Raw genomic sequence first — 23664 nt, forward strand, 5'->3', positions numbered from 1 at the left:
TATCTGTATGGACATCCTATCTAGTCATGGCCAAATATCACCATCTTCCATTAAAAAATGAAACTGAGGATGTCCTATATCTTTAACAAATCCAATAAAAAGACCAAAACCAACAATGTGTTAGTCCGTCTCTCAATACTTTCTGTCTGTGTCAAACAAGCTCAAAAAAAGGTCTTGAATATATAGTCTTATTTATAAAAAAAAAAAAGGCTAAATGCTTTCCTAAAACAGGTGGGCATGGTAGTTTTTAGTGAACAACACTCAAAATAGGAGTAAAACGTCTATGTGTTAGGGAATATTTTCAGCTGTGGATTATAACACATACCTGCTGTTTGCACTTTTTACTGCTACATTGAGCCACTGCATGTATATATTGCAATACTATTGTAGAAACTGTCACTTTTACATACAATCCTCATTTTCATATATAGTATAGCAGACATTTTGACATCCCATAGTGGGAAAAGCGCAGGTGTTACTCATAATGCTAACAATAGCTCTGTTGTATTCAACTGTCCCAGTGAAAGTGACAACAACCCAGCTATTTCAAATGGTTCCCATTTCTATTTTCTGAAATCTAAAAACAGACAAATTGGTTGCTAAGCGGTTTCAGATCTAAAACAATCAAATCCAATTTCTGCTTCTGTTTTATTAATCTTGAGAGTTTAGTGTTTGTAGGCTCTGATAATCAAGATGCATCCCAATGTTAAGTTGCTCTGTAATCAAGCAGCAGCTGACGGCTACAGGTGTCAGCAATTGTGCTGATTACTCCTTTTGTTTCCACTTCACCTGGGGTCATGACAGGTAAAGTCGTGTTACAAAAACTGGAGCTCAACTACTTGAATTGTACCGTATGCAAATTTTAAAGACATTCCAGTTTGAGTTGCCCCCATATACTCACAATAGATCATTTTCCTTTTGTTCTTATGGTGTTAACAGATTCATCCACAGAGCCAAACCTGCAACTTTACACCACCAGAGTGGATGTCAGCAATAACTCTTTAACAGTATTCTAATATTTATCTGAGCATAAAGAAGAGACGGAGGGAGACGACAGACTAATCCAAACAGCAGCACAGCCGACTGACTCCCTAATGAGTGAAAAAGGCAGTGGAGGTCATTAAACCGTCATCGCCTGAGCGCCATCCAAGTCCTGTCTGCTCTACTCTGCTGCTCATGTGGAGACACCATAAACATGTATATGAGAAGACTTAGTCACCGTGACGTCACCCGTTGGTTTGTGGACTGCCATTTTGAAGCCTCGAGTTTGGCCATCTTGGTATTTGACTGTTTCCATGTTGTTGTTGTTTTTTTTACCAGAAGTGACACGAGACGGTGGAGTAAAACCAAATGCTGAATGAGACATTTTCAGGCGATCAAAAAGGTGATAATTAACGTTCATGAACTGAAAACACACTGTGAAAGGGTTAAAGTTGTACAACGAAAACACAGACACCACCCAGACCGGACAACGCCGTGGTAGCGACCTGTCAATCACAAGGTAGCCACGCCCTAAAGCATACCCTGCCATATAGTCTATTTGACTCTAAATGGGACCATAATTTACTAAATGAACATCATGCTGTATTGAAGAAGACTTGAAACTAGCGATTGAGACCATAAACTCATGTTTACAATGTTTACTGAGGTAATAAATCAAGTTAGAAGTAGGCTCATTTTCTCATAGACTTCTATACAATCGGACTTCTTTTTGCAACCAGAGGAGTCGCCCCCTGCTGGCTATTAGAGAGAATGCAAGTTTAAGGCACTTCAGCCTTGACTTCACTTTTCAGACCTGCAGGCGGTCCACTGGGAGACACACAGGCACTCACAACTCCCTCATGCAGAAATGCTAAAACACAACACAAACTGTAAGCCTCGATCACTGAGCATCTGTCTCCAAGACTTTGCAAGATTAGAGGAGAAAAATCTTGAGTATTTTGAAACTCTTCAAAACCTCTTAAATGGTTTGTTGCATTATGGTAAAGTTTGTCCTATATAGCCATACAGGTTTAAAAACAGAAAACTGTCTTTTCCACTAGATTAAACCTCACTGCAAAGTATGGATGGGACTTTTCTGTGAGCAGCTGGTGTCCAATAACTTTGGCAACGACTGCACATGTGGTTTATAAAAGCTCCTGCAGATCAAATGGTGTACTGAAGTTGAGAATGTACATCAGGTTTGAGTTGTGAGTCAGACAGTCAAACACTGATAAAACTAATGACGCTTTAATTTAAGATGTTGTGTCCTTTTATAGCATTTAGTAAAATTTTAACCACTTTTTTTCCTACTAAATTTAACTGGTGTTTGAGTGTTCATGTCCATAAATGTGTTTTTTTGCACATTTGTTTATATGTTCTTAGAAGGTTCACTCACTTGTCAGAGTCGACGCGCATCTGCTCTCTCCTCATCCTCCTCTGCTCCATGCGGCGGTCAAAGTCATCATCCATGATGCCCAAGAATTGTCCTCACTTTCTCACTGAAAGACACAATTGCGATATCAAATCATGTGCTATAAATTCAGTACAATCAGGCGGTCAATCACTCACTCGTCGATTGGCTTATCTTGGGTTTCATACAATGTTTCACAAGGACAAAACACATCCTGGGAAAATCTTCTGATTGCTGCAGTGTTTGGCACATTTTTCAGAGTACAGTAGGATCCTTCACAGCTTTGTGGGGTTTAATACTAACTAACAAACCCTCACTGTGACAAAGAAAACATGCTAAAAAAAAAAAAATCATAAATGACCTCCAAATCAGTAACACATCTAAGTATAGGAGACCACCCAAGACAGCTTCATGACATAGGTAGAAACATTAAAATCCTGCTGGTTTACAATACCTTTAGCAGTAGCTGAAGTTTAGTCCATGAACAGCGGTGTCTCCCCTCTCTTCATATATCAACCTCTACAGTCTGGTTTATATCTCAGCCCTTCTGCAGCACAAAGAATTCCTGCTGCTTCTTTCAGCGACTTTAACTACCAGAAAAGGCAAAGCCTGCCTCTCTGCTCCCCTCTCTTTCTCTCTCAGCCTCCCTCCTCCTCCTCAACCTGACTCCTGCTCTCTCCCTCCGTCTCACTCTCCCCTCCCTGATCTCTGACTTCAGACTCTCTCAAACTGTTTCTCTCAGTTCCTGCTTTCTCTCTTTCTGTCTGATGTATGTTTTGCCACCAAATGTGAAATCCACCCAAACATGTCGATACAGTCTTTGCTCGAAACCACTTACCAGCGAATAAGCAAAAATAATTTGATTAGATTTGGATTTTCTAACGAGACATATGTACAGTTTCATCTGCTGTCTCGAAATCTGCCAGTAAACCAGACTACTTGAAGATTTGGGTGTATTTTAGGCCAGTGGTTCTCAACCTATTTTCCTTAAAGCCCCCCCTACTTGTGTCTAAGAAAACATGAGCCCCCTCAACGTCATCAACCTAAAAAAAAAGATGAATCCTCGAACAAAATCCTCAATTTGAATAAAGTGATACATTAAATTAGTTAGTTTTTTATTAAATCAACCTTCTTTAATGAATACATTAGTTTCGTCAATATAAATAAAGTGATGACGTCTTGACGGATTCGCCAAGCGAATGCAGATTCATATTATGATCTTTTTTTGTAACGACTTAATTCATTTAATATAATAGTGTTAGAGTCTAAATAGATTTTTTGTTATTGTGGTTAAATAAATGTATATTATGGTGCTGTTAGATTGCTGCTAAACCTCCCAGTTAATACAGGTGCAGGAGAGCAAATAGGTTTTAGACCGCAGTAAAAATTTTGTTTTTGAAATGCTAAACCCCAACAAATATGGATTGAAACTGAATATTTCGTCAGATTTTAAGTAGCAAAAAAATATATTTTTTAGGGCTATCAAAGTTAACACAATAATAACGCGTTAACGCAAATCAGTTTTAACGCCACTAATTTCTTTAACGCATTAACGCAATGGATCTTTCGGAGGTTGTAGCGGGCTCAGTTTTAAAGCTAGAGTGAAACATATGACATCATATGAAACTCTCCGCTGGAAATGCTCCAAACTTACGGTAAATTTTGGTGAGGAAAAACATGGCCATTTTCAAAGGGGTCCCTTGACCTTTGACCTCAAGATATGTGAATGAAAATGTGTTCTATGGGTACGCACGGGTCTCTCCTTTACAGACATGCCCACTTTATGATAATCACATGCAGTTTGGGGCAAGTCATAGTCAAGTCAGCACACTGACACACTGACAGCTGTTGTTGCCTGTTGGGCTGCAGTTTGCCATGTTATGAGTTGAGCATATTTTATGCTAAATGCAGTACCTGTGAGGGTTTCTGGACAATATTTGTCATTGTTTTGTGTTGTTAATTGATTTCCTAATTAGTCTCATCCGTTTATATATGTTTCCTTGATCAATAAGTTCTACCTGTTCAAACAAAGAATAAACAAACTAGCTCACCTCTTTTCATGAATGGAGATGGAGGCCCATATATTAAGTGGGCAGCCAAATTTACAAGACAGCTTTATTTGAATTGTAGAGGCTGAACAGACATGATAGCACCACTCATTCATCATAATAATCAGTGAACCTTTAACTCCCTCTGATATTGTTTAGTGGACTGAAACTCCATGACATCCCTCTGACATCGGACATGATGAAGTGTACATGTGAAATTCATAAATAGAGAAAATGATCATTCTAGTATAAGGCTGCCAAAGTATATAATCTACAATTTAGTGTGTGTTTACACCAATCAATCTACAACCCAAATCCTCTAATTAAATCTGTATTTTTGCTTGCACTGATAGGGGTCAGATCCCAAAGCTAACTTATGCAATACTATAAGACCATAACATCCTGTGCAAAATCACTACATCTGCAGAACACCTCTGGCGAAAGAGCAAGAAATTAGATTTATAATTGAGTGTAACTAGATAAACTCTTTGAATAAGTTGAGTGTCATATCAACTTATTTTCGCTGAAGAATTAACCGCATCATTCATCTTAAAGGTTTGAGTAGCGTCCTGTTAACACTTATAGCCTTGAGTGCCAATTCCAAATCATTTCCAATAAAAAACCCTTTATCATATCAAATGATCTCTTTTCTTACATGTGACATTTACCAGCTGAACAATAAGCAGCTGCCATCAACCATCTTTTGACCACCTTGGTTTAAGTCTGTAAGAAAACCTTCCAGTAACTCCAGCCAACAGATACAGAGCAGGGGAACTGACGTGTGGTTTCAGAAAGTTGAGCAATTCTGTCCCACTTACAGGACGAAGGGAAATAAAACCAACAAATACTTCCAGACACTTTGGCTCAGTAAATCCAATGAAAATAAATCTCATGTATTCCTTTTTTACACTCATAACTTCATGGGTAAATATCCCAAATGATTACAATTTAGGAGGAGAGGTCAGTTTTGGATTGTGTAAAACAAAAGATGCACTATTTGATTGATGCAATACCTGCTGCAATGCAGTCAAACACATAATATGGTTGCATTTCTTCTATTATATCTCTGAATGCAGTGTTGACTGAAGATTTGCATAGTTTTACATTTTCAGAGTTTTTTTATCAGATGTCTATTATGTAGGGCTGTCAATCGATTAAAAAATATCTAATCGCGAGTAATTGCATGATTGTCCATAGTTAATCGCGATTAATCGTCAAGTATATAATATAATTGTCAAATATTTAATAGTCTTATCAACATGGAAGTGGGCAAATATGCTTGCTTTATGAACACTTATATATATATTTATTATTGGAAATAAATTAACGACACAAAACAATGACAAATATTGTCCAGAAACCCTCACAGGTACTGCATTAAGCATAACAAATATGCTCAAATCATAACATGGCAAACTCAAGCCCAACAGGCAACAGCAGCTGTCAGTGTGTCAGTGTGCTGACTTGACTATGACTTGTCCCAAACTGCATGTGATTATCATAAAGTGGGCATGTCTGTAAAGGGGAGACTCGTAGGTACCCATACAATCCATTTTCATTCACATATCTTGAGGTCAGAGGTCAAGAGAACCCTTTGAAAATGGCCATGACAGTTTTTCCTCACCAAAATTTAGCATAACATTGGAGCCTGCTACAACCAAAAAATCACAAGTTGCGTTAATGCGTTAAAGAAATTAGTGATTCAGTGATGGGCCAGATTTGCCCATCTATTACAGAATTCACTGTTGAGATATAATCATTGTGAAATGTATGTTGTAGAACAAAGATTTACATTAAGAGCAAGTTCTGTATTAAAAAATTTAAAATCTGCTTAGGGAACCCAATGCTCAAATATTGGTTTGTGTTTTAGGGCCATAAACTGTAATGCTCTACTGTAAATTTATAGTATCCTCAAACTACACTGAGAGATAAAAAAAGGCATCCGACAGTTGTATTTCTATGAGAAAACAGGAGGAATAGTAAAAATTCTGCAATACGTAATCAATGGTTGGGTCATCCCGATCCCACAGCTGTTAGACTTTGATATCTTCTGTTGGTGGTCCTGTTGATATGCTGAAAATTAGTCTAAAGACAGTGGTGAAGGAAACAGACCTTCATCCAACACGCATGCTCATTTGTTTGACATTCGAGAACATGCTGAAAGAAAGCGATACGTGGAAAATGTCAAACCATGCATCCATCTTCTTCTACACACCAAAGAATGCTGGGCAGTGAAATGACTCACAAAGTCAAGTTGACATCAAACTTTATATCATGTGTGTGTTTTCTCTCCTCACTTTGATTCGACATACATGCAACATGTCCCACAGCTAGCGTGATCAGTCTTGTACCTATGAGGTAATGTAACACTATGCAGTGTCATAAAGAGGGCCACTTCAGCATCATCCCTTTGTTTAGTTATCTGTATCTTCAGATCTGAAGAGGGGCCCACCAACAGTGAGCAGTCGGTCATTAGTTTAGTTTTTACAATGGCCGACACCATATACAGTCACAAAGGCTTACAAACTGAATGGACCAAAAGAAGTCTTTTCTAAAACATCCACTAAATGGGTAACAAGAGAGTTTAGAGCTTTCCAGGAAAAGGACGGCACTCGTTTACACATGGAAAACAGGAAAGTGATATCTTATTTTTGGACAAAACATTTGCAGAGGTTTGGAGAGGTGCTTGTTGCTAATGTATAAAACATAATGATCTGTAGAGTCAGAGAACGAAGAGCTTGAGAGGAGGAAAAAAAAAACTTTTGGTTGGTCTGTCCACTGCTTTGGTCCAGAATGATTTATCTCCACAACTATTAGATGGATGCCTTGAAATTTGGTACAGATATTCATGTTGCCCAGAGGATAAATCCTAATACTGTTGGTGATCCCCTGACTTTTATCTAACACCACCAGCAGGTCAAAGTTTTCACTTATCCAGTGAAATATCTTGGACAATATTGTGTTTAGACATTTATGGTTTAGATGATTATTATATTTGATGATGCCCAGAATGTTTCCTCTAGTGTCACCGTAAGATTAACATTATTGGTTTTGAGTGAAATTTCTGGACAACCATTGGATGGATTGCTATGAAATTTGGTACACACATGATATCCCCCTCAGGATGAAGTGCAACTTTTCATCAGGTCAAAATGTTAATCTGTCCAATACTTTGGTTTATGGCCAATACATACAAACCAAACTCAGCTTTACTTTATGTTGGTGCAGTGTGTAGGATTTGGCACCATCTAGCAATGAGGTTGCAGATTGCAACCAACTGAAACTCCTCCCATGTGCCAAGTGTGAACTACAGCTATGGTGGCCGATGTGAAAACTCAAAAACACGAATGGCCCTATCTAGAGCCAGTTTTTGGTTTATCCGTTCTGGGCTACTATAGAAACATGGTGGCCGGTTTCGTGAAGTGGACACACTCCCTATGTATTTTCAGTTTAATTTTCCTTTAAAGTGATGATTAGCGAATGCTAGCATGCTAACATGCTAAATTAAAGATGGTGCACATGTTTAACATACCTGCTAAACATCAGCATGTTAGCATTTTCATTGTGAGCATGTAAGCATGCTGAAGTTTTAGGTCAAAGCACTGCTGAGCCGATACAGTCTTAAGACTCTTATCTTGTTAAATCTGAGAGGAGATAAATTAGGATAAACATTCAGTCAGTTTATCGTTTGGCACTACTGTGAGCTACACCTTCTGACAAGAATAAAAATTCAACAGAACTGATTTTCGGCCTTCTTACAATCAGAATTGTAAGTATACTATACTTGCAAGCGATGTGTTGTAGCAGCTTTAGAATATTTTGCAGGATTACCACCAGATGCAGGTGTCTAAAACAGCGCTCACCCCTCCTCCCCACTTCCTTCACATCCCTCATCATTACACAAAGTGTCCCTCACAGCGATGATATGGTATTCCAGCTATGTGATCTCTGCTCTCCTGTACAGTTTGTGCAACACAGAGCCAACATCAGTCAACCATCATGTCAAGGGCACCTTGTGTCCTCAGCATTCACATAGAGACATATGCATAATGACCACAACAGATGATTATGTTATTGTTTTGGTATTGTCGTCACCACCATCGAGCAACCTCATTTGTGTAATCAGTTTCATCACCACCCACATTTCTTATAAACACATTAATTTCACATTGAAAGTTCTGCTTTCTATCGCTAATCTACGGGACAAAATTCTTCCTCTCACAGTCAAACATGAGACTAACTGTTATCCATCACTCCCTCACAGCTGTTCTTATACAGTATGGGACCAATTAAGGTCTGGGGATGGATGACAAAGGCTGGTCTGTTTCTGAGCATTATGGACTCTACAGAGCAGCAGACAAGGACTTACTGACCTGCAGGCTAACAACTCACAGACATGTCAGAGTAGTGATCCAGCCAGGCCTGTTTGGATTGGCCCGGGTCCAGCAGGGCCGGCGAAGTTCTGCATTTCAGCAGTTCAAAAACTCACCAATGCCTTCCTACCCCCCACTTTGTTCACAAATGTGGACACATAGTGACACTCGCTTCAACAAAGCAGCTGTCCCATCAGTCACCAGACAGATGATTTGTATAGATTAAAGGTGTGTTGTTGGAGGCGAATTATTCATGCTCTAACACTGAAATAATCCAAATGTAAAGGCACAGTCTAATCATATTGGCACTTTAATTTAGACAGAAATGTCTGCCGGTACCCACCCGGGACACGGGAACAGTCCCTCAACGCTCCAAACTCTCAAGCTGCAGGAGATTTTTGTAATCTCCTCATTTATATGTGGACAGCATGTTATAGTTTGTTATAATCTTCCTGTCATAAATTGGAATCAAGTTCACAAATCATTCCCACATGCCGGGTTCCCAGGACAGTTTCTAATTCATACATCTGTAACTGATTTGTCTCATCTGGGTAAGCTCTCCCTGTTGTAGCCTGCTCTGACATCAAAAGCTGGTGCAGCACCTTTTTTCTTTATTCCTCTCCAGGGTCACTCAGCTCTCATGCAACTGGAAACTTGTCATTGGCTTACGGATGGCCGAGAGCTGCCCTAACACTTGCCAGACACTGCTCATGAATATTCATATTGATGTTTGCAACAAATAAACTGTCACAAGAGGAGAAAGGCTGTGACAAGGAAACAAGTCTGGTGTTCTGCTGGCTGCATCGCCTAGCACGGACGTGAGCGGGCTCAGTTTTAAAGCTAGAGTGAGGATACTGGCATCATATGAAACTAGAAAACCTAAGAAATCCATTGGTACCAACCATGTCATACTAGCTTGTCACGATGGCTAAATAACGCTCCAAACTTGCACTACATTTTGGCAAGAAAAAACTGCCATGATAAGAAGATAAGTGAATGAAAATGGGTTCTATGTGTACCCACGAGTCTCCCCTTTACAGACATGCCCACTTTATGATAATCACATGTAGTTTTGGGGCAAGTCATAGTCAAGTCAGCACACTGACACACTGACAGCTGTTGCTGCCTGTTGGTCTTGAGTTTGCCATATTATGATTTGAGCATATTTGTTATGCTAAATGCAGTACCTGTGAGGGTTTCTGGACAATATTCGTCATTATTTTGTGTCGTTAATTGATTTCCAATAATAAATGTATACATATATTTGTATAAAGCAGCATATTTGCCCACTCCCATGTTGATAAGAGTATTAAATACTACAAATCTCCCTTTAAGGTACATCTTGAACAGATAAAAAATGTGTGAATAATTTGCGATTAATCATAATTAACGATGGACAATCATGCGATTAATTGCGATTCAATATTTTAATCGATTGACAGCCCTAGTTTGAATACAACATTTACATTTCAGTATTTCACAGCTAGCTATTATGACACAATATGGCTTTTAAAGGAGCAGACTGACCATTGGAATGTGCACTTATTTTCTTTTTTGCCAAGAGTCTGACGAGAGGATACTACTCGGTCTGCGAGTTAAGGCCTTTACACACCAGGGGACGTGACGAATAAATGACATGAAAGTGTGAAATACTCGCCTGTGAATATTATATGTCTAGGGCTTTTATTGTGAAAGGTAATAACGGAAGAAGTGGATCTGGTCTGCACTACCTTTGTCAAGCATTAAAGCAACTATTATGTTACAGGACTGTCTCTTTTACCACTGCCAGGGACTGCTGCTATCTTAATAGTCCAAATATATACACACAGAAGCAATAAATAGCACATGTTAAACCTGATAACTGCAATAAAGCTACAGCATGTAGAGAGAGAGAGTATTAGGAGCCAACGAGGACGGACTTTTTTGCATTCAGCTGCAACTGGTAAAATAAACATATTTTCTATACCTGACATTCTAGTTTGTCTGTATGTGTATTATCTATAAAGTCTTCTTATTTAAGTCATTTTACATCCAGATTAGACTGGGGGTACGTTCAGGAGCAATAATGCAGTGCTGGCCACAGCTGCAAAGTAGAAGAAAAAGCAGATTTAAGGGAGTCTACTAAAAGCATGCAGATTTTTGGCATATTTAGGGGAAAAGTACTGAAAATATGATGTGTTACATGATTTGATGTCTATATTTTGGAAGAATGAATACAGTTCATACTAAGGCAGTGACTAATATTGGAAGCATGGATTTATGAACTGTACTTTTAACATACTGAAGTTAACTAGATGACTTATCAAATGTGATTAATGGATACGGCCCTAAAGAAGAAACAGTTCGCTTTTGGAAGTATTCAATGCCAGTGTTGCCCATCTAAAGGAGTTAAATCACAGTAAGGCCACATCTGAGTCCTTTGTTTCTGAAGCCAACTAGGATTTAGCCAGAGAATTTCTCAAGTGGTCCACTGAAGGCTATAATAAGTCTTATAAGACATTAGTGCTCGGTATGCAATACAAAAGTTAAAAGCCCTCCACTAAAAGACCCATAATTACATCAATTGCATGGTACTTCTTTGTGTCTTTATTCATCAGCATTGTGTACACACCATGTGCTATTAGTATATTGTCTGGCTTTGTAATTACTGGCTCAATGATGGCATCCTTACCAAGTGTTTGCCTTTGTATTAATCAGACATCAAAAGGAGGCAGAGGAAAGCATTATGTTCTGTTAAAGGCTATTTCTAATGCATTCAGAGTAGGCCTCGCGTCTTTAATCAGGAAATGTTCAGGAAAGACATGCAGGAAGCTGGATATTAGTAACTGTACAGCTCTCTCTCTGCTCTTGAAATAATTCCAATACAATTTTTAGCCTAACAAAAAGGAAACCCGAGTAATAAAAAAACAAACTGTGCTGCTGGCAAAGCAAAGAGTATAGAAGCAAAGAGACGAAACTCCGATGTGATTTTTGACAATAGACGCTGCCACCATGTTGGACTGAAAACTCTTATTATGTTTATACGATTTAATTGTTCAACACAGGCCATTTCTGTAGAACATGACAATAGAATAGAAACAATTTTATTTTACTTTTGTACGGCACTTTTTAGGCGAACATTTCACTGGCGTCCAGTAGTTGCTTTCAGTCCAAAATGGCGGAAGTGTAGCTTTGCTGCTGGGCGCTGATGTTGCAATGGAACAAACAATTGACTTTCACCACTTGGCAATATACGTTCTTTGACAAAGTGCCATTGCATTTGCAGTTTAACTTACACCCACCATATTGTGGCATCTTTTATCTTCTGTACTTCCCAAAATAGCCTTTTCTGTAGGTAGCCTAACTTTTCTGCACTCAGTTTACTGCTAACCAAGCTAGCCTGAGGCTAATGTGTTGCTAATCTAACCCTCTGAGCTAATTTACTGTTGGGCTAACTGTTGTGTTTTTAACTTTTTACTTTTACTCTTGTAGACTATATGTGTATGTTTACTATGTTACTGTGTTGTGCTTTCAATGGGGACTTAAAAGAAAAGTTAAACATTTTGCAACTTTTTTTTGCAGAGAGTTAGATTAGGCTATTTAGCTTAGTACAAAGACTGGGAACAGGTGGAAACAGCTAGCCTGGCTCTCAAAAATATTAAAAAAAATACAACTACCAGCACCTCTAAAGCTCACTAACACATTGTATTGTTTGTTTAATCCTCAGAAAAACCAAAGTGTAAAAAACGACATATTGCAGTTTCACGGGGGGATTATGTGCCAGACTATTTTCAGTACCAGTGACTTCCTTCCTGGAGCCACTGCTTGTTGCAGGCAAACACATCCTGACCATGAAATGGTCTGGCACATAACCCCCTGTAAATCGATATGTCGTTTTCATATTTTGGTTTTGGTTTTGAGGGACAATATAACTAATTTGACAGTCTATACTTTGTGAATCCATCATCATCAATCATTAAATTTGTTCTCCAATACTGTTTTCACAGTCTACGATTGCTTCCAGTAAAGACTTCTTCATAGGTCAACAGCTGTCTTTGACCTTTATTGGGAGGGTTTAGCTCGCTGCATAGCTGTGCACCTATGGGCCTACATAGGGTACTGTAAAGTAAGATATATACAGTATATATAAACACAACATATTTGTTTCATCTAATACTGAAGGCTATCCTTTGACCTTTGTAGTTATTATACTGGTTAATTGTAAGGTTGGTAATACAGGAATTAAAAGAGATCTGTTTTTTGCTCTCATTGTAATTTGCACTGAATAACAGTATCGGCTACATATATAAAATATACATAGGTCCTCAGACAACTCCACAGCCTCAAACCAGACAAGGTTCTTGTTAAGAGATAAAGAAAGTGCTTCAACACACTTATAGATAAACAGTCGCCTGAGAGGCGTTTGCAATCAATCAAGAAGCCGCAGCTGCTTACTCCAAACGTGACCAAACATGGTCACGTATGAAAAAGTCCCTGACCAGGATACAAATTCCACTCAGTTTACAAGCCACAACACTGTAGTGGTGACCTTCTCCACTGCTCGTTAAAATGTTTGTGTACAGTTTGGTAAGAAATAAATGTGAGTTGTTTTGTGGTCGATGACCATCGACTGGTAAAGTGGACATTTGGAAGCATCTTGTCATCTCTATTCAGAGTTAGCAGGCTCAACAGGACTCTCACTCTGCTTTGTTTTAATAAGCAAAGGGACACAAGAAGTCCATCATCAGCTGACGGGTGTATCTTAAAAAGTGGAAATTGTTGCTTGCTTGCTGTCAATGATCTGAGTGCTCGTTGAAACTGGAATAAAATATATCTGGTGTTTCAGTGTTTTAGTTTCCTCCGAGGCCAGGAACTCAATGGAAATAGATGCAGCTATGTGCACTCCCTGTTCTGCATCCCATCAGCTGAGGCGGTGTACTCGGCCTCCTTTTAAGGAAGTACACAGGCAGTGTTAGTTGTAGTGTCCCAGCTTGGCAAGGTGCAAGGCCACGGACAGTGAGCATGGTTTACTCTAGGAAATACCTGCTGCTATACAAAGTGGCAATCCAAGAATAACTTATTTCCATTGTGATTGCTAATAATCACCTTTCCATAATGCTGCTGGGAGACAGAAAGTACAACTGGAAGGCTGACTGTCATCGCAATAAAAGGAAACTGAGTACGGCTGATTTTAAGATAGCTTTGCACAGTGGAATAGGAACAGCTGGACATTTAAGCAAATAAATGTGACTTATAAATCATTCTAGTATTGATGTAGGGAATGTTATTTCTCCTTACATCTATGTAGACTTGATGGCAGACTGATTGCTGATGAATGATTCCATTAATGTCAGAGCCACTAACACTCACCTCTACCCCTCCTGTAATTTGCACATGTGGAAACCCATTTCCTCTCCTATTTTAGAGCGTCCCACCTGCACAACTAGAGAGCAGACAGCCTCCCTCTCGGTCAAATCACAACACTTTTAAGCTACAAAGACTCATTTGTGCTCAGACAAAAACATCAGCAGCTAGATCTCCCCTGTATCCGTTTCTCTTTTGGCAAATTTGATTCGCAAACTCTTTTTTTAACGACGACTTTTGGACTCAAACTGTTTAAAAAGTCGTCTGTGTTGGAGTTCACAGGACAGCTCATATCCCACTCTCTCGTCACAGGCACCATGCAGACATCAAGCTAATTTGATGCAGTTTTTTTAAAAGGGGAACATCAGTCATCCACAGCTAAACATGTCACATCTGTGAACTCTTCTCTGTATTGTTGTAAGGCTGTGTGATCACATGTATGCTTGAAATCAAATAACTTTTACACTTAATGCTCAAACATTTCACTGTACACACACATCTGTTTTCACTCTCAAATTATCCTGATTTCAAGCGACCAACAAGCGGAGAGGATGCCCTCAAATCCCAAACACGTTTCCAGTCCCCAAAGAGTCGGTGGTCATAAACTCACACACTCCAACCCCATGTGATTGTTGTAGCCTTTATCTTCAATACCATCTAAGGAATAGGAGTCTGACTTGGCACGAACGCCACGCCAAACAGCTTTTCCACAACCAGACGTCTACTCAATGTACGAGTAACAGAAACCTAAGTCAGATTATAGTATTCACTGTGTTGGACAGAGCAGATGCAAGTGCTAAGCCTCAAGGACACCGATTTGTAGAGGCATATACCAGAAAAATGCAGAGGTTTCAGCTTACTTCATGCAGGCGCTGCCTTCATAATACCATTTCATAGTATTGGATACAGTGCTTTCCAACTCTGATCCCTCTGCAGAAATATAGTAAATAATGCCAGATTTATATTTTTTTACTTTTCAAGATGCACTTATTTGCTTTTTTGCCAAGATCCTTCCACTGAAAGGATTTATTGACTTTTATTGTATTAAATCAAGTTCAGCAACATTTTATGCAATGAGAATGTTTGGATAAAAGAATTATATCCATCAAGTTTCCCTCATGGGACAGTATTTTGGGTACAACGTCTACAGTAAATAAGTGATTGCTTAGCGTTTGATAGTTATAGCTTTTGTTTAGAAAGCCAGTGCACACATCTGTATAAAGAGGGGAGACATTTCAACCTCCTCTCCTGTCCTTTTAGCATCTATTCATTTTGCTTATTCTCAGCTTTTTCTCCCAATTAATTTTTTAAAGTGAGATTCATGATTGTTTTTTTTTATGAATAATTAACTTGCAGCTTTTCAAAAGGTCTGATTTGAGACAGGTGTATCCAGATTAAATAGAGGAGTGAGGTATCTACATAACATATAACCTTCTAAGTTCTGTCAACAAGTAAGTTGTAGTCATCTGAGAGCATCTGTTCCTGATCTAAACCAGCTGGTTAAGTTTAAGACTTGTTAACGAGCACATCAAGTGATGTATGGAGACCAGCACGGTAATTATCTGCTCAACTGTGATTACAAATCTCTAATTCTTCCATGTAAGTCAATCTGAGTACAACAAAATAACATTCCTCTCTATCTGCATTAACTAAGTTATAAGATAACATCATGCATTATCATGGTCAGACTTACCGGGCCCGACCGTTCTTGCTGGAAAACAGCAGAGGGAGAGCAACCAGAGGTTTATAAGCACAGTGTGCAGCGTACAGCCCCGCCTGCTAGAGCTGCAGCTCAGTGATGTTCACACAGAGCTGACGTGTGTGTGTGTGTGTGTGTGTGTGTGTGTGTGTGTGTGTGTGTGTGTGTACTCAGTTTAACTTTAGGGATGTATTTAAATGTTAATTCCATTGATTCCTCTAGTTCATGGCTGCCCAAATTGGGGCCCACAGACCAAAGGGGGGGCCCGCCATAAGGTTTGATTTGGCCCGCCAGATGTTTGTGGTAAATAAAAAAATAAAAAATTATAATATATTAATTTTTGTGAAGAAAAAAATGCACTTTATGTAAGATCTGTAATTATGATTTTTTTCCCCGATTTTTTTTCTGAGCACGGCGGGCAGAGTGAGAGGCAGAGACAGTTGCAAACAGACAAAAGGAATTTCATTGGGAACTTGGGATTCTTGTACCATTTTACATCTTAACCATACAATAGTACAATAGGTGGCCCACCATTACGTTTCTGTTTTGGCCCCCCCAAGGGAAAAAGTTTGGGTAACCCTGCTCTAGTTTATACACGTTATTATTTCTGAGATTATTTAACTCTTGGTAATATCAATCTGGTGTAGCTTCTATTAGGATATGATCTTTGAAAGAGAGAGTGAGCATAAATCAAAGTCTTTCTGAGAAAACTGTAAACTTTATGTGAAGAAAGGAGGTTAAGCGCGCTACAACCGTTTCACAAGGAATAGTAGGTCTGTCCTGTGCTCTGAGTAGAGCAATCTTGTAACAGGAGAGACTTCAGAGACCAGGTCCAAAGCACACTGGAGCACACAGCTATTTATATGTTTATTTTGACTTCTCTCTTTTTATTATTATTATATGATGTATGATTGTTTACCCTTCCCACATGCCACTTATTGTTCCCTCCTCATTTTTCCAGCCTATGCTGAATCAGTTCCCAACTAGGGGAGGTTATTTAAGAGGATGTCTGAGATCGGTTTGACTCTGATTCAGTTGGCGTTGAAACGTTAGTCTTCAATAAAGTTAACTGCCTTAAATCTGTGTGCTCCAGTGTACTTTGGACCTGGTCTCTGAAGTCTCTCCTGTTTTGTGAATCAGGGTGGTTTCTTTTCTACATGATTTCGCACCACTAAATTGCTGTATATAATGCACAAGAGTTTTCTGAATGATTGATAAAATGTTGTCATAAAAATATATATCATTTCATCTGGTGTGTTTCAGATGCCTGACTGAAATGACATGGGGACACTGTGATCCGAACCAGTGGTCCTCGAACAAAATCCTCAATTTGAATAAAGTGATTCAGTGTATTAAATGAGTTAGTCTTTTTTTCCATTAAGTAATCTTTCTTTAATGAATATAACTCATCAGTTTCGTCAATATAAATAAAGTCTTGACGGATTCGCCAAGCGAATGCATTTACATAATAGGATAATTTTTTTGCAAAATCGTTTTAACGCCACTAATTTCTTTAACGCATTAATGCAATCGATCTTTCGGAAGCTATAGCGGGCTCATATGAAACTAGAAAACCTAAGGAATCCATTGATACCAACCATGTCATACTAGCTTGTCACAAAGGAGGCTAAATAACGCTCCAAACTTACACTAAATTTTGGTGAGGAAAAACTGTCATGGCCATTTTCAAAGGGGTCCCTTGACCTCTGACCTCAATATATGTGAATGTAAATGGGTTCTATGGGTACCCACGAGTCTCCCCTTTACAGACATGCCCACTTTATGATAATCACATGCAGTTTGGGGCAAGTCATAGTCAAGTCAGCACACTGACACACTGACAGCTGTTGTTGCCTGTTGGGCTGCAGTTTGCCATGTTATGATTTAAGCATAATTTTATGCTAAATGCAGTACCTGTGAGGGTTTCTGGACAATATTTGTCATTGTTTTGTGTCGTTAATTGATTTAAATAATAAATATATGCATACATTTGCATAAAGCAATCATATTTGCCCACTCCCATGTTGATAAGACATGGGAGAAATCTCCCTTTAAGATACATTTTGAACAGATAAAAAAATTATCCAGTAAGTGTGTTATTATGACTTAAGTTACGGATGTGCAAATCTAATTTTGACAACCTCAGAGCAGACAAATCCTGGCACACCCCTGTGATGTTTGGCGCCCCCCAAGGGGGGCCCGAACCTCAGGTTGGGAACCACTGATAAGTTCAGTATTATATCTAACAGGACACATAGTATCATTGTTGCCATATAGATGGGAACAAGTATCATGTTGATCATTGTGTCCATTTGAGAGCGTTTCCATCCAATTAGAGGGTTTCTTCCTGGCTCAGCCCCTCTGGTTTGGTTTGGCCACATTACAGAAATGGTTGAGAAATGAGGAGCCACTCCTCTGGACCCATCTGTGGTAGCTAAACACACTCAGTTGTTTATTGTTTCCACTGGGCTCAAGGCGACCAGAATCCAAATTGCAGGCATATCTGTACTTCCCAAAACAGCATTGTTGTTTGTTTTCTAATTTGTTCCTGTTGCTCCATTACACAATATTTATAACTAACCCTATGTCAGTGTGACATCTGACACGCCTTCCTGTTGTGAAACGATCAGATGAAACTTAAAATTGACACAGAACACAGAGATAACAAAAAGAATATTTTAGGAAAATATGAATTCCCTTTTATTTCATCATGCAAACTCTCATACGGTAAGGTGTGAACAGCAGGGAAGATGTTAAATCATCTTACATGACATTACAAATATATCAGTGTTTTCTACTCTTTACTATCTACAAATGCATGTTCTCAACTTTTCTCTTTTCCCCTGTTGACCTTACAGACCAGTGTACAAAATAACAGTGGCAGAGAAGCAAAATGATGCAAAGCGTTGTACATAAAGACACAATACAACATACAGTACAATGTAGTAGCCCGTGCCACACACAGTAGTAACAGAGGAAGACAACTAAGATGGTGTAAGACATCAAGTGCAGACTCAAGTGTGGTTTGTAACATTTTTCACGCATGAACAGTACATTATTAACAGTACATAAGCAACATAAAACTGCACATGTATGATAATAATTTAGAATTTAAAATGAACAAAATAATACTAGTAAACTTTTTTTTCACATTTATCCAAAATAAAGGTATTTACCATTCACAGTAGTTGCATTTAATTAAAAAGGGGATTCATTTTTTAAAAAATCCTCATAAAATCCCCCAAAAGTGCAAAGCATAAACCAGTTATCACCAAATAGCCACAGTGTTTTCAACTCATGCGTCAGAGTTAATGTACTGCAGAAACCTCATAGAAAAACAACTTCAGCTGTCTTGCTTACTCCTAGTAAGCAATTTAAAAGTATGAGTAACTCATATGTGTGGGACAGTAGAGGATTTCAGTGGTTTTGCATATTTACAGCATTTCTGTGGCTCACAATTACCCCATTCTTGGAATGAACAGCCTGGCTATCTATTTCTAAGAGGTAAGTTTTGTTAATGGAGTGATTTTATTCTTAAATAAAATCACCTGTTTGATGCTCCTTAAAAGAAGCTTTTTAAAAAGTAGCTAAATTTGAGCATTCGGTTAATACTGAAGGCACATGAATCCACACAAGGGAATACTCCTAAAGCTAATCAATGTAACAGAAAAGCATCTTTTAGAAAGGAGTGATTTTTCTTCTTCTTTCAGGATATGATATGTTTCAAGATCTTTCAGCATAATCTGCAGTCAATGAGTAAATAAATAAATAACCACTTTAGGTTCACCATACAGGCATCAGTAGGGACAGTTAGCTTAAAAATCAGTGCTTACACATAATACAACTCAACACAGCGGCGAAACATTTACAGTACAGTACGGTACTTCCTCCTGCTCCTGTCGGATCAGTCTGACCTGTCACACTCTTTGGCCCTGTTCAGACCTGGTATTACCGTACGTCCTCAGTGATCGGATCACTCAGGTGTGAATGCACTCAAGACGTATTGAGATCTGATCACTCAGACCACATTCAGAGGTGGTCTGGGCCACATATGGCCACATTCCTTTAGCAGTGTGTACGCGAATGTGTCCTGGGCCACATTGAAGGACCGCCTACTCCACAAACGTCCCGCTGGGATCCGCGGGGTCTCTGCGCTCCTCATGTGAATAGACGGCCAGACGCAAGCGCTTGTCTGCCTCGCAGCATGGAAACGGCTTCGGTGCTCTACTGTATTCTATCGGTACAACTTTATTTTATTAAAATATATCTTATCTGCATTATTAAAATATATCTTATCTGCATTATAAAATATATCTTATCTGCATTATTATCATACTGTCGGAGGTGTGTCGGTGTTTTTGTTCCGGTGTTTTGCACGGAGCTGACACCCGCCCACCTGCTCGCTCTCTCTCATCCCCGGCTCTCTGAAGCACTGTAGTCCGTTGTTGCCTGGCAAAGGCGGTGGTGCCGGCGGCACGGAGGTCCCCAAAGACCGCCGGTACAATAACTTTTTATTTTGATGTTAAAGTGGCAGTAGGCAGTATATTTTTGGCATCATTAGGCACAAATTCCATAATAACCTTTCAGCATATTGTAATTCAAGTGTTCTGAGAGAAAACTAGACTTCTGCACCTCCTCATGGCTCTGTTTTCAGGCTTTAAAAGATCTTTGACCAAACACAGGTCATTTCATTGAGAGAGCGTTCCTATTGGCTGTGCTCCGGTCATGTGACCGGAATTTGGCATTCCTTCACCAGATTTCACAATGGCGGCGGCGTCACAAACTTTCTCATTTTACAGCTAAACCGTGCACTACAAGATGATTCTGAAAACATCTGAGGTGAGAAATAGGCATTAACGTAACATAATATTGATTCATATTTGATCAGCGCTGCCCAGTTTGACCGTTTGGTAAAAATATATATATAAAAATATATTTTTTAATCATATTTGTTCCAATCTCGCCTACTTCAGCTTTAATAAAATGTACCCGAATTCACGAATATGTAGGATCTTACAACTGACACTCATGTAATATTACGTCACAACGTCTGCTGTATTAGCCATGTGTTTACTAGGTGTTTATAGTGCATATAGAGCGGTGAAGTGAGATCCGATCACAAATGGTCACTCAAGACGCATGTGGAGATGCATTCTAATGCCAGGTGTGAACAGACGTATTTAAAGCTGTCCACTTGTGATCCGATCAGTTAGGATGCATGATATTGCCAGGTCTGAACAGGCCCTTTCTGTATCCAGGTCAGGCCACTATTACACATAACTTCACACCTATCCTTTGAATCTTATTAACACCACTTTGTTGTTGTTATTGTCTGATGTTATATATTATTATTATTTGAGTCTTTTCAAGACTTTTCACTGTACCTAATAAAAGTGCGCACAGGCAACCAGAACAGAACTATGTTAAGTCTTACAGCCGGTTTAGTGCATTCAAGTTGACGGTTTGGCTTTTCCCTGGTCCTCCACCTTTTTAATCGCCGCCTGAATCTTCGCCTGGTCTCCCAAGAGCTGCCGAGGTTTCACAGGCTTGAGGTTGTCATCCAGCTCAAGCAGCACAGGTATCCCCGTAGGTAAAGTCACGTTGGCGATATCCTCATCCGATATACCTGTTGAAATAAGGACAGTAATATCAAGGTCACACTGGACAAACCAGTCACAACCAGGCGTGATAACTAATATGCATGAACGCTGTAATAAAATCCTGTTACCAAATGCTGCATAATATTAAAGTAGGCAGAATGTTTTTGGCATCATTGGGCAAGAATTCCATAATATATTATATTATATAATAAATTCCAGCATATTGTAATTCAAGTGTTCTGAGAGATAACTGGACTTCTGCACCTCCTCATGGCTCTGTTTTCAGGTTTTAAAAAATCTAGCTCGTGACGGGAGACTTTGGCCAATCACAGGTCATTTCAGAGAGAGAGCGTTCCTATTTGGCTGTTCATTCAACAGGCAGCTGTCAATCATTCGTTCACTCCTATCAAACGGTCAAACTGGCAACTCTGATCAAATATGAATCAATATTCTGTAATGCCTATTTCTCGCCTCAAATGTTTTCAGAAACGTCTTGTAGTGTACTGTTTAGCTGTAGAATGACAAATTACCAGATTACCTGTCTCATGCACTGCTGTCAGGATATAGTGACTGTTTTATCAAAATAACTTTAAAATTATATTTGCTCCAATTCTACCCACTGCTGCTTTAAGTAACAGTCAATATGTGTTAAATCAAGGAGTGTCCTGTGGCAAAAAGAGCGTCGAAAGCTTATGAGTGTGATGAAAGGTCAGAGTGGACTTAATAGCCACAGCCGAATGTAACATAAACTCACTGGCCTTTTTACACAAGTTCAACTTTCCATTTGTGGAACTGAAATATGGCCTTCACCAATTGACGACTAGAAACAGCAGCCTGTAGAGTCCAGAAGCTGTTGCTGCACTCAACTGAATGCACAAACACAAAAGCTGAGAACACTGTTTATAATAGCGCGGGCCATTTCAGTAGCATACCTTCCAGATGTTTCAGCAGAGCCCTGCAGCTGTTTCCATGCGCAGAAATGAGCACAGTCCTGCCGTTCCTGATCTCTGGCACCACGGTGCTGTCCCAGTATGGCAGCAGCCGGTCCAACACCTCCTTCAGGCTCTCTGCTCTGGGAAGGCTCTCCTTTGGCACGTCACAAGTGGTGTATCTGCGGTCATTGTAGATTTCCAGGAAGTAAGGGTGGGATTCATCAATCGGAGGTGGAGTGATATCATAGCTCCTTCTCCACGACTTCACCTTTTCCTCTCCATGTTGTAGAGCCATCTCTGCCCGGTTCAGGCCAATCAGGGAGCCGTAGTGGCGCTCGTTCAGTCTCCAGGCCTTGACCACGGGGACCCACTCCTGACCCATAGCCTCCAGCACCAGCCACGCTGTCTGGATGGAGCGGCTGAGGATGGAGGTGAATACTAAGTCGAACTTGTAGCCCTGCTCCTTCAGGAGCCTACCACAGTCCTGGGCCTCCTTCACCCCATCCTCGCTCAGCTTCTGGTCCACCCAGCTGCAGAAACGGTTCTCTTTGTTCCAGGCCCCCTCCCCATGCCTCAGCAGAAACAGTTTGTACTTGGACATCCGAAAGCACCAGCAGCAGAAAACCTGCACACAAAAAAGTTATGCAGTTAGTGATAAAACAAGTGAAAATACATTGTAATCCAAAGTTTATACAGTGTATAACCTCACTTAGTCACAGGTCTGTGTGTCTGAGTTGAGATCAGGAGCAGGTACCTCAAAAGGTTAGAGGTTGAGTGACAGGCTAAAGGCAGGCAGGCTTTATTCATACATAGGCTGGACACAAAACAATGATGTTAGCTAACTACTAGCTATAGTATATGCACATATTTCATTGGATGCTGCAGCAAAGCTTAGTAACAAGTCTGAAAGGATGGATGGATGGTTGCTATGTAGAGTACAGTTGCTATGTAGAGTACATCTTATATTATAACCGCTCAAACAGAGATAAAGACAAAACCAACGTATGAAAAAACAGAACTACAAGCAACGTAATTCCCCAAATAATCATAATATGGTGAAAGAGTCGTCTTACCCTGTGTGGGTTTTAAATCCGGCCTAAAAGTAGCTAGTACACAGTCGTGAAGTGTTGACAGTGTTTTTGGCCGGGGCCATGTACAGCAGTTGCTCCCTTTGAAACGTTGATGATTGACATCCCGTTCCTCCAATCAGAAAGGCGGATATCAGAAAGTGGGCGGTACCTTTTGGTCAAATGTTATGCCCATATTAGGAGTGGTAG

General features: G+C 39.6%; 2 protein-coding genes across 5 annotated transcripts in view; both read right to left on the reverse strand.

Annotated features, from left to right (window-relative positions):
- Positions 1–15968, reverse strand: part of LOC141765976 (uncharacterized) — a 34136-nt gene extending 18168 nt beyond the window's left edge. For 3 of the 4 annotated variants that reach the window (XM_074632369.1, XM_074632366.1, XM_074632370.1), the window contains exons 1-2: positions 15850–15968; positions 2378–2480 (exon numbers count right to left, since the gene is read on the reverse strand). In XM_074632369.1, the coding sequence (XP_074488470.1) occupies positions 2378–2451 (74 nt within the window). In that variant the 5' untranslated portion in view covers positions 2452–2480; positions 15850–15968. Of the gene's footprint in view, positions 1–2377; positions 2481–2846; positions 2991–15849 lie in introns of those variants that run through there. The other variant, XM_074632368.1, reaches the window with a different exon arrangement.
- Positions 15969–18529: 2561 nt separating this feature from the next.
- Positions 18530–23597, reverse strand: bpgm (2,3-bisphosphoglycerate mutase). The gene is made up of 3 exons (XM_074632382.1): positions 23461–23597; positions 22388–23012; positions 18530–21481 (listed from the first exon to the last, which is right to left on the reverse strand). Exons 2-3 carry the CDS (start codon positions 22986–22988, stop codon positions 21306–21308), a joined length of 777 nt encoding a protein of 258 aa, XP_074488483.1. The 5' UTR covers positions 22989–23012; positions 23461–23597; the 3' UTR covers positions 18530–21305.
- Positions 23598–23664: the final 67 nt, after the last annotated feature.

Source organism: Sebastes fasciatus, chromosome 4 (genome assembly GCF_043250625.1).
Source record: "Sebastes fasciatus isolate fSebFas1 chromosome 4, fSebFas1.pri, whole genome shotgun sequence".
Classification (NCBI taxonomy): Eukaryota; Metazoa; Chordata; class Actinopteri; order Perciformes; family Sebastidae; genus Sebastes; species Sebastes fasciatus.